At 35.5% G+C, this 11,943-nt stretch overlaps 1 protein-coding gene across 1 annotated transcript in view; it reads left to right on the forward strand.

Annotated features, from left to right (window-relative positions):
• MS3_00000756 (uncharacterized protein) overlaps nucleotides 1-11,495 on the forward strand; it is a 36,941-nt gene extending 25,446 nt beyond the window's left edge. The window contains exons 10-11 of the mRNA XM_051208401.1: nucleotides 4,441-4,931; nucleotides 7,289-11,495. Of these exons, the coding sequence (XP_051064236.1) occupies nucleotides 4,441-4,931; nucleotides 7,289-7,330 (533 nt within the window). The 3' untranslated portion in view covers nucleotides 7,331-11,495. The remainder of the gene's footprint in view (nucleotides 1-4,440; nucleotides 4,932-7,288) is intronic.
• Nucleotides 11,496-11,943: the final 448 nt, after the last annotated feature.

Here is an 11,943-nt window from a genome sequence, read left to right on the forward strand (position 1 = left end):
AGCCACACCCGGAGCCTTCGACCTGAAGGTCTAATCCACAGGACAGTGGAGCATCGTAAGGAGATGCAGTTCCATGGTAGTCGGTGGCCAACGATTGGGTTCATACGACATTTGTTCCTTCAGGATACTGGAGCCCATGTGCACCATTGGTTTGGAATGAGGGTTTTCCAACTCCCCTAGGTGGACTCTCTATGTCCACCAACCCAGTTAAAGCTGGTGCCGGACATTCGCTTTTCGTCCTCTCAATTTCATAAACAACAATAATGCCATGAGAAGGCAGTGAGTATGACTTCCCTGGGAGAGGCCATATACGCGTGACCCGGATAGCTCAGTGGTAACGTCTTTGACTGTGAAGCTGGGTGACACGGGATCGAGTCCGTCAGGGAGTAACAGTTCCCTCAATATTGCAGGTACACCTTGCTAACTAAAGGACGAGTATACTGCTCAGCAGTTCGCTGAGTTATGCTTTATAGCTGTGAAACGTGACTAAAAATAAAAGAAATTCATAAGTTACTAGCATCCGATCATAGGTGTCTTCAAAGCATTGCTTGTTTACTTTGGGACCATTGAGTTAGCAATCCTGAGATTAGACGCAAAGTGTTAAATGAGAATGGAAAATCGATTGAAATGATTAGAATATGTACTACCCGTGTCCATCCACCGACTACCACGAAGCTTGATGATGACCGGTGTAAGGTTAGGTTGGAGGAAAGCTAAGGGCGGTCAAACAAAAACAGTATTGGTTTGTAATAATACGAACTATTGGACTGATCTATGTAGGTAGGTGAAGACTACTTGATTTGTGTCTGCCTTATTGTCGTAACCAATGGTTAGACTTTAAATGACATGGCTCAAAATCATTCAATCTGCCCTTAGATCCTAAGTTTCTAAATTCATCATGAACTTGCCTTATTATATTACTAATTTATATTTTCTTTTCTATTACCACTAATACTTTTACTACCACTACTACTCTGTGATTGGTGGTGACAATTTTATTTCACTGTGTCAATGTTGGGTTATGACAGATTGAACCGATGTACACGCGCCACGACGTTCTATGCTACTTATGGCTGACTAATTATATCCTCCATTAAAAATACTATAGTAATTATGCTCCCATGTATAGAGAGCGTAAAGGATTTCCGGTCACATTTGAAATCAGATTTTATTTATATTTATAAAGCAGTTTTTCCATGTTATTAGGATTTTAAGGACAACCTGTAAAGGGGATTCAAGTAGGAACAATTCACAACATCACCACATTCTCGACTTTTTATTAATACTATATGTAAGCTGTTTGTAAAAATTCACAGAAATAGTCACTGAATACCTAGTGAATTAAAAATGTATCTTTACTAATAGATACATTACAGAAGCCTAAAAGAACTCAAATTAAATAGTATATTAAGTAATAATAGAAATTTTGTCGTCGTGTCTATAATTTATTATAAGACATTGACTGTTTCCTATTTGACTTTGATAAAAATTCCATGAACCTTCCCAAAGTATCACAAATCATAAATTAAAGTTCAGCAGTTAGAGATCCCATTCACCTAGTTTTTCAGGTTTTTTTCAACGTGATCCTAAAAATGCACACCTTACCTTATCACATGAGTATCTGTCTCCGACGGTAAGGTTTCCACAAGTACGGAGCTAACACGAAAATTACTCACGTAAAGGTCGTGTGTGACCGTCCTTGAGCAGTTGTCCGTTGGGCACTACGGTCACTAAAACCACCCCCAACCCAATTTCCTTTTCAGATACATTCAGAAGAACCCTTCTACGGTGTGGGCAATCGGGAAGTGAAAACCGCCTTCAAACCTCTAACAGCACTCAAGATCACTGATCGTTATATGAAATTCCTTATCTGAAAATTAAATATTGTTATATATTATTCAAATAAATAATGATAATCTAAACTCTGGACTTATCAATATGTCCCTTGTCGTGTTATGTGATCAGTCATATTAAAACCGAAGACAAAATATAATCTTACATGATTGTATTTGTTTTTAAATTCACAACTCATATGTTTAAGTGGCATAATCAGTTCTATATTTAGTATGACGGATCACACTAATCCGTTATTCACGATTAGAATAAATGTATAAACACTATTAATTCAGAAGGGGTTTTTATGCTCACTAGTGACTGGCTTCAAGAGATATTTCCTAGAGTCCTAGTGAGAAACAGTGACTTTTAACACATAAGTATTGGTACAAGGAGGCACCAAATACATATACGTCACACAAATCTCATTCGATATGTGTGAGGGCTGTGATACTGCCCGGGTGCCCAAACCGAAGACAATGGTGGATGTGTCGCTTAATTTCGTGGATTAGTTGAAGTTAGACATTAACACCGTTGGATGCCGGTTGGCTCAGTGGTCTAGAGGTTAAGCGCTCGCACGTGAGACTGATTAAGTCCTGGGTTCAAATCCCGCGAGGCGAGATCGTGGTTGGGCACTGCTGAGAAGTCCCGCAATAGGACGAAACAGCCGTCCGGTGGTTCCAGGTTTTCCATAATGGTCTTGCTTCAATTGACTCAGCATCTCAACTATTAAAATTACTATTAATTCACATCACTCATACCGTTTATTTCTCTCTTACAAACACGCACGCATTCAATGAGGTATTCTTTTAAAAAATATATAAATGACAATTTATTTTACAACTGAATTATCAATTTCTAGTTTTCATTATTGACCTGAATATTATTTTTTTTTATTGTATGTATTTGAAGGAGATTTTTCTTTTGTTAGGCTTATTCATTGTATGTCTTAATGAAATATGTAAACATAATTTTAACTTTAGTATAGAACATATAAGAGTTCATAAAGTATCTGTGGGTTTTTCTTCGTTTCTCTCTCGCTTTCTCTCTATCTCCCTTTCTTGGTACACGCTAAGTTGGTTTATACGCATATAATACCGAATTGTTATGTATATTCACTAACTATCCATGTTTATTGATGATCGATAGACAAATAGCCTATGGAGAATATATATCTATTATTATTATTATTATTATTTTTATTAGCTTTATTCAATGTTATATTTTTGGTACAATATAGAATTCTCAGCGTAAAGTATTTCAACAAGTTTCCGTTTCTTTGTTCTTGGTCGGTCCTGGCGATAAATATTGAGGGATCGCCAGTTAGATGTTAGCATTTCAGTGAATGAACATCTGAATAATGTGCATTCTTTTTGTTGTATATTGCCAGCAACCACATTGTCTCTTATTGAGTTTTTTGTAACTTTGACGACGAAAGGTTGTACACTTTTCAGAAACGCAGCAGAATAGGTTATGCGATTAATAAACAATGATATACTAAAACAAACAAAAATAGGCAACTTGTTGAAATATCTAGATGGCAGGAACAGGTAGCCCAGATGCTCAAGCAGGCCGCCCTTGTATCTATATCCTCAGTAATAAAAATATTATCTGCTTAAATGATTAATAGTATGACTGATTGTCTTTTTTTTTGTTCAATCAAAAACACTAAGTAAATTATGTAACTGTTAACATACATGTAAAACATACACTTCAATAACATAATTTTAATGGTAATTGTTTTCAGTCATTTTTGTATGAGATTGTCAATTCAAAGGATTTAACTCGGTTAGGAACTTTTTTGATGTTCCTGATAAAGGTCAAATATGAACATTAGTAGTAGTGGTAGTTAATAAAGACCTTAACCTTCTATCAATCTTCATCACAAATATCCTAAAAAATCACGTTATTTTTTTTGAAAAAAGTACTTCATATGTAATTCCTTTCTATATTGTAAAATAGAATTACAGGTAGCATGTTTAGACTTGATTTTATGTATTCACTAGACAAAATGGACCTACTTTTTGAAGCAGTTTGTACGAGGTCATAGCACATCAGAAGTCCTCTTTTTTCTATTTATTAAAATAGTACATATCATTTCTATCATTTGAATAAACTATCAAGTAGTCAACTCATTTAAAATTTCTCACGTCACTTACTCTTAAAAGTAATATTCTCTGTCTTCTTAATATGAGGTTGTGGAGATCGTTAAATTTTTTTGATGTTATGGATCGATCTAAGTCAGATCACTATCAAAAACGTAGAAGCACTGGAGGCCGTTTTGTTCTGGTATGAAATTCCTCAGTAGTGTTTGCACACAAACGCTTGAACCCTAGACCTCCGAATTGGTATCCAACGGTGTTTATATATATATATATATATATCTTGGCACTTTTTTGTTTCGATCAATATCGTGGCAAATGTTTTCTTCATACCCTAAACTTTTAAGTATATCTATGCTTCATTTAGTCTAGCAACCTTTATTTTTCAACTGTTTAGTTATGTATTTCATTATATTTAAGAGTTGTGTTCGACTAATAATCTCTCGATCAATACTTTGAAATTTCTGCGTTTTTGTTTGGTCTGTATTTCATTTTATAAAAATAGCCACCGCGACGAGGCCTGTGCGCATTGGACCTCCAACATTGTATGATTGTTGGCCACGTGGACGTTTCAGTGATACAGTTGATGACAAGCACAATATTGAAATAGATCAATCCTCTTCACAATCTACACGATTTCCATCAGCTGGTACTGGTTACACGTTTATCACTAACCTACCTTTCCAACCACCGGCACGTCCACCTACAAGTTTAAATCATGTTCACACATCTACTCATTCACAAGTTGTTCCTGGTTCCTGTTATCGTGGTTCATCTATTTCATCACATCCTAATAAATTTAGATTTCGTAATCCATGCAGTGGTGGAAATCATTCAGTGGAACCATTTATTATAAATAGTATGCCTTTATTGGATACACCAAATCAAATTAATCATCATTCAAATTTTGTTCACAGTTCAAAACAAACAAATCATACTACAATAAATGGGGATAAAAATCAAGGAATACGCACAAAGCAGAATTTACAAGAATCAGTATGTTTTTTCACTTTTCTTCCCATTTATTTTTGACATGATTCAGTGTTGTTTCTATTAAATTTTTGTCCATTATCTGAATTAAGCAAATGAGTTCTTTTTAACGGGTATTGTATTGTGAAAATTCTTTCTTTATAAATGATACTCTACAACACAACTGACTTGTTCATAACCGATGCTTCTAACCAGCGAAGTTATAATAATCAATTCATGAATTCTTAAATTAAACTCGCTAGAAAAACACATCATTTAAAAGCAAATTTTTTTTTCTGTATAGAGTCTATTTGAAGCATTCAATCGAAAATTACTATCTAGTACCCTGGGATAGTCGGGTAAGTAATAATGAAGTTAGACGGCAGGGTATTAGGGAATGATGATGGTAAATCAGTTGATGAGGTTTTAAATCTTCATCGACTAAGATGGTTGTTTCACGTGTTACGTGTGTCTGAACACCCATTACCACGTCGTGTAATGCTAACGGGTGTTAGAGATGGTTGGAAGAGAATTAGGGGCAGACAAACCAAATCGTGACATCAGTCACTAACCCCTAGTCTGAACCATGTTGGTAGATGCAGACTACTTGGTTGGGGTCCGCGTGACTATCGTAACGAATGGTTAGAGACTCTTGGTGACATGGCTCAGAATCGATCACAATGGCGTCGGTGTATACAACACTCTCTTTCTTCCCTTAAACTATGAGATTATAATTATTTCATATTTTTCTTTCTACGGACTAATTCTTCATTCCTGTACTACATCCTTGTAAACAATCTTTCTTTTATACTTTACTACCATTGAAATGACTACTTCTATGAATTTCATGTTCATCTTATTGTGGTAATGAGGTATGGCAACTTGAATCGATGCATATATTTGCCTGATCCTACATTATAGCTGATTGATAAACTTTTGTTAAGTTCATTTCCTTTGACTCATATTCAAGAAAATATCTATTAGATTGAATTCTATACAATTACACTTTATATAATCCATTTATAATTCATGATAAATCATAGTATATCAATGCGCTCAATGGTTAAAATGTTCAACTTTCAAACATTCAGTCATAGATTTCAGATTGAATTATTTCAACGAATTTTCTACTGTCTAAATGAAAGAAACTATTAGTTATAGATAGATAGTACAATATGAATGATAGTAAACTAACTATGATATCAAAAGAATAAACAGTTAGTTACCTTGGGGATTGTTTTTATTTCATACGGCAAAATATTATGATTAGATAATAGAAATGAAATGATTGATAAAGGATATCGATTATGTGAGTCACTCATTCATTCTACAATGGATTATTTTGTTTATTTATTTACTTATTTAAACACATAAACATTGGCACAAATGGGGCACCAAAGCCTTCAACCTAGAGGTCTGATTCAGTAAGCAGTGAAGCAACGTTAAAAGATGTAGTCTCATGGTGCCCGGTGTCCAAGTACAGGTTCACGCGCTATTTATTCTCCCGGGATCCTGCAGATCATATGCACCATTGGTTTGGAATCAGAGTCTTCCAACTCCGGTAGATACTCTGTATCCATTAACATTGTTTAAGCGCTAGACATTCGCTTTTTGTCCTCATCTTGATAAACAACAACACCGCCACGAGAAGGAAGTGAGTAGCGCTCGACTATCAATGACCATATATGCGTAACCAATATGAGAGCATTTGAAGAGGGAAAGAGGACTTTCCCCACCCTCGGTCGTATCAGAACATTTGAATTAACATATAATTATTACGTTTAATTCTCAATCTATCATATTCATTTGTAATTGAGGTTGAATTTAATATGGCATGTTACACTGTTTTATAAGCTTTATCATCCCTCATTTATAATCGAGTCATTAAATCATGTGTGGAGAACGAAATCCAGATTTCCATATTTGTATCTCATTGTTTAAGATTAACAAAGTTGATTCACTCTGATTTAGGCACCCGGACAATATCACAGCCCTCACATGAATTAATGATAACGACTAATGGCCTGATTGTTATTGTGCGGCGCATATGTATTTGATACCCCCTTGTACCAATATTTATGTGTTCAAACAAATAAATATATGACTAAGAGAATTATTACACGATCAGAACAAATTTCCCTCTGATAATACATACGAATTGATAACAAATATGATTATTACCCTTCTGGATACGTTTACCTCAATGAGTTACAGACTATCAGGAGACGACAGTTTTGACTGACGAATTAAATATTTAGGAAAAATATCACTTTACGTACATTTGCAAGTAGTGATTTAAAATGTTGATTTCTACTTCTAGCGATCAATACTCTGTATATATCTATATATTCATTGTTCTTTTCTCCCTATCTAAATTTATCTAGCGGCGGAACAAAGAAGATTTAGTTGTTGGTGGTGATAGCTAGATGTGATCAGACAGTATCTCCCCCCCCCCAATATCTTTCTCATAATTATTTGTTTTTTTGTTAATTTTCATCTTTGCTCACTCTCACACTCTCATCTTATAATCATGATTGTGAGTAAATAAAAATCAAGCAAACCTTCTGTGAATAAACACACACACATACACAATCATTAGTACTTTTTGTTATCATTTTGATTCACTAGTCTTTTTTGTTGTTGTTGTTGTTCTTCTTCTCTCAATAGTGAATTTCCAACATTTTGTAATTCATCTTATTTTTTAATGTTCTGCCACCCCCTCTTTCACCTTGATTTAATATAATCCCTATCTTCTTTAACATTTGTTTGTTTTTGTAAATCTTATCGAACCCTGTTGCCACCCCCCTTAGCTCTATTCGTGTTTTTTTTTAATCCTTAGTTTTATTCTCTTCATTCTCAAATTGTATGTGCGTGAAATGCGCTTGTTTTTGTGATTGGATAAAGTGTTCATCTGTAAGTAGTTGGATAATAATCATCTATAATAATCATGAGAATTTCTTAATATGTAATTTCACTTTACTCTCTTTGTCCTATATATATATATATATCTCTCGTTCTTAGTATCATGTATACTGGTTTCCTTACTTATCACTTCGTTTCTCCATAGCCTACTCTTTGTTACATATATTTTTATGTGTTTTATTTTATCCTTATTGTTCTGCTCAATTTTCGCCTAGTAGTTCTCTTATGTGTGGTTCACTTCATTTCTCTTTCCTTTCTTTCTCTGTCTGAACTCGAAAAAATCATGATGTGTAGAAGATGATGATTATGATTGTGTTGGTTAATAGACGACCGAGACATTAATTTTATGTGTTCGAATAGAAGAAAATGGTTATGTGTTTGTATATTTACACATGAAACATGATTTACTCTTTACTACCTTCCCCCTCTACTCTATCCATCGTTCTAAATTGTTCTTCCCTGTGTGTAAACAACTAATTTTCTTTGTTGTAACTCACTTCATCTTTAAACTTCAATTCTTCGCTTTTTGTTAACCATACCTTTAGTTCTATTCGTTTCTTATTCATTTTTTTTCAAACTCTTTCTTTCCATAGGAATAAAAAACAAAACAAATTAAGCTCAAATTACATTTAATTGTAGATCAACCAATAATTTCTCCGCTCGCATGTGCAGCTAACAACAAAGACAACACCCCTGTTCTCTCGTAACTAATATAACTTAGTAGGTAATTACATTTTCTTGTTATCAACTCTTCGTTGCTCACTACTACTACTAATTGGTCAACAATAATAAAATCGTACAATGAATAAATCAGTGTGTTAATCAAGAAATGATTATGATTGTTTCACCCCTTTCATCTCATTTAATTTGTGATTATACTATAGGTGTTTTCATCATTCTTACTATGGTTGTGTATTTGTCGGTTTATGTGTTATGTAAGAGACCTCCCGGTGTTGTCTTTCACATATTTATACGAGCGTACTACTACCACCACTTTGAAAGGGGGAGAGAGAGAGAAAAAAGAACCGTAAACACACTTATGTACATTTATTTGTGCCTTGAGAAAAGAAGAAATAAAGGTTGTCACTAAGTGAAATGAAATGAAATATATTTAAAAAAGAAAAGAAAAACGGCTTGAAAAAAAATAGACATTTCTATGTATTATCAAAATTGTAGTCGGATCATTTTCATTTTGGTTTCAATATCATTATTATCTCATTGTGGTTAATAACATTTTTCTCTTGTGTACTTTTGTGTGTGTGTGTGTGTGGATGTGTTTGTGTGTAAGTTTTTTTTGTCTTTGCTCTCTTATATTCCTATATTTATCCCCCTCCCCCCATTCTCTTTTTTCTATTTTACCCTTCAGTTTTTTTTAAAAAAAATTTACTCTTTTTAATGTGTAGACGACACTTTGTGCACGATATAATTCTCTCTTTTTTTCTATTCAAAGAAAATTGAAACAATGATAATAGTTTTGTTCTCAATTTATTGATTTTATTGTTGTGAACAACTTGATCTTGTGTGTTGTTACGAGTATGAAAGCTGATGTCACTTCCCTGTTGCTCATACTGTGGTAGGGTATTTCTTAAGGAACCTGAAAAGGAATTCGGATTAATATCGGTCTTAACGACTTGGGAGCGTGACTACGGAGTCAAAGGGACAACTGCTTGAGGCCGGTCGCTCACAGTCTTTTCGCGGGAGATTTTTAATGTGTTAGCTCCGTTCTTCAAAGGGCTTTACCGCCGGAGACAAAAATCCGTGAGGTGTGACATTCTTAGGGTCGACCTTTTCTAACCCCTTCCTCTCTTGTGAGAAGGCAGCATCGCTGCAGTTGTTGGTTGTTCGAGGGAAACACCTTACTGTTGTCACAGCCCTGTACACTCAGCAGTACAACTTCGCCCTCAGACATTGAGTTGCTGCTTTCAGTCTTACTACTCTCCAATCGACCTGCCTGGCATGGTAGAACCTACAGGTACACATGTTCCAGCCAATATAGCTCGGTTGGGTCATCACGATAAACAAACCTGAACACTACGTCAAGGTAGCAGCTATAGTCGGGAGAAAGGGAAGGACAATTATCAGTAGTATTTAAAGGAACTAATGGGATAGTTATAAACAAAAAAAATTGGTTTCAGACGTTCGGCTTTTCAGTTTCTAATTCTACATAACCAAGTTAACCCGTTAGCAATATTACTTGACCCGTAGACCTAAAAGTGTTCCTCAAAGTTGTATGTATAAACATGTACTTTGTAAATGGGCTACATTTTAAATATATACAGTACCTGCAATTATATGGTCAGTGTGTCTGCTAAGTCGAATTCTATCGATCATATTACAATGTGGTTATTAGTAAAAACGATTTAACTTCTCGTGAACTATGTTTGGACATTAGGTATTGAAAGTAGTTAGTAGAGAACCTTGTAAATCTAGGTTCTATCGTAGTTGGCATTCATCAGTAAATTTTATCTACAATATTAAAGGAATTGATATTCTTTAGTGAATTCGAATATGACTTCGAGCATCAGAGTCTGAAATGTTATCGAGCAACAACTAATTCATCACTGTAGGAGTTTTCAGAAATCTCTACTCTTTCGTTTATTGCAAGTTTATTTTCAATTTCATTGACAATTCTACATTGTGGACAGTTGTGAAAACATTTGTCATGTTCTTGAGAATCAGTTTTTTTAGAGAGCTTGATCCTTCTTTATACATGAGGTTTAAAAGTATTGTCCTTAGGTAGTTTCGGTTACTAATCATTGTTTATTTAAGACCATTGTGATTCATAGATACGTAAAGTAGTGGTCACTCTACAACTTGGTCCTTCAGCACTGGGAATACACGACAATAAAGTAAACACTTGGAATGTGTTAAAATTCAGTCTTCCTTGAGATTAGTATAAACTACAACATGATTGCCGTAGGGCTTTGTATTTTCCAATTTTAATCTTCAACAGGGTGCCGCAAATGCATGATAAGTGATCTCGATTAGTGACTACATTCAAGTTCATAGTTGGTGATTCAAATGGTCTGAGCAGTCAGTAACAACGTAGAACTTCGTACGTACGTACATCAGTTCGAGTTGCCACACCACCTTAGCACAGAGATGCAGTTGTCGATTCAAATCCCGTAGTGGTAGAGGTAGTAAGAGTATAAGCAGTAATCGGGAAGATTAGTGTTTGGAGATGTTATTTAAAGAGTATAATCCAGTGAAATAAATTTGAGAGGAGAAAAAAAAAGAGATAAGGAGGAATAAGGAGATCAAAATTTGGGAGAACACAAAGAGTAGATGCACCTACGCCATTGCAAACGATTTTGAGCCATGTCATTCAGGGTCTCTAACCATCGGTTGCTATCATCTCGCGGTCCCCAACCAGGTAGTTTACACCTACCGACATGACTCAGTCCACTTGTCAGTGACTTCATGGACTTGTGCCATGTTTTGGTCTGGCCGCCTCTAGCTTTCTTCCAACCTACTCCTATACCACTGAACATAGCACGTCGAGGCAGTCGGTCGTTCGGCATACGTAACACGTTTCCAAGCCATCTCAACTGACGAAGTTTCACTACGTCATCAATTGATTTGTCATCCTTACCTAGTACCCGTTTCCTAACAACTGCATTACTTACTCGATGGTCCCACGATATACGAGCAATATTTCGAAGACACCTATGATCAAATACTAGGAACCTACGAGTATCCTCTACTCTTACCGGCCATGTTTCACTGCCATAAAGTAGGACGGAACGAACTGCTGCGCAGTAAACCCGTCCTTTGGTTGATAGACGGATATCTCGCCTACGCCATAAATGACGCAAGTTGGTAAAAGCTAGTCGAGCCTTCTGTATCCGTGCTGAGATTTCGTCACACACCAGACCACAAGGGCTGATGAGACTTCCAAAATAAGTGAAGCGATCGACACGCTCAACTACTTCACTCCCTATCATTACTTCGGGTGTCAATGCAACCCAATCCTGAAACAACATTTTACATTTCAAGGGGGAGAATCGCATCCCAAACATGCTTGCATTGTTGCTTAGAGTGGTCAAAAGACTCTGCATTTTGTCAGCGTCTTCGCCAAATAAAACTATGTCATCAGCATATTCTAAGTCAATAAGTG

This window comes from Schistosoma haematobium, chromosome 7 (genome assembly GCF_000699445.3).
Source record: "Schistosoma haematobium chromosome 7, whole genome shotgun sequence".
Classification (NCBI taxonomy): domain Eukaryota; kingdom Metazoa; phylum Platyhelminthes; class Trematoda; order Strigeidida; family Schistosomatidae; genus Schistosoma; species Schistosoma haematobium.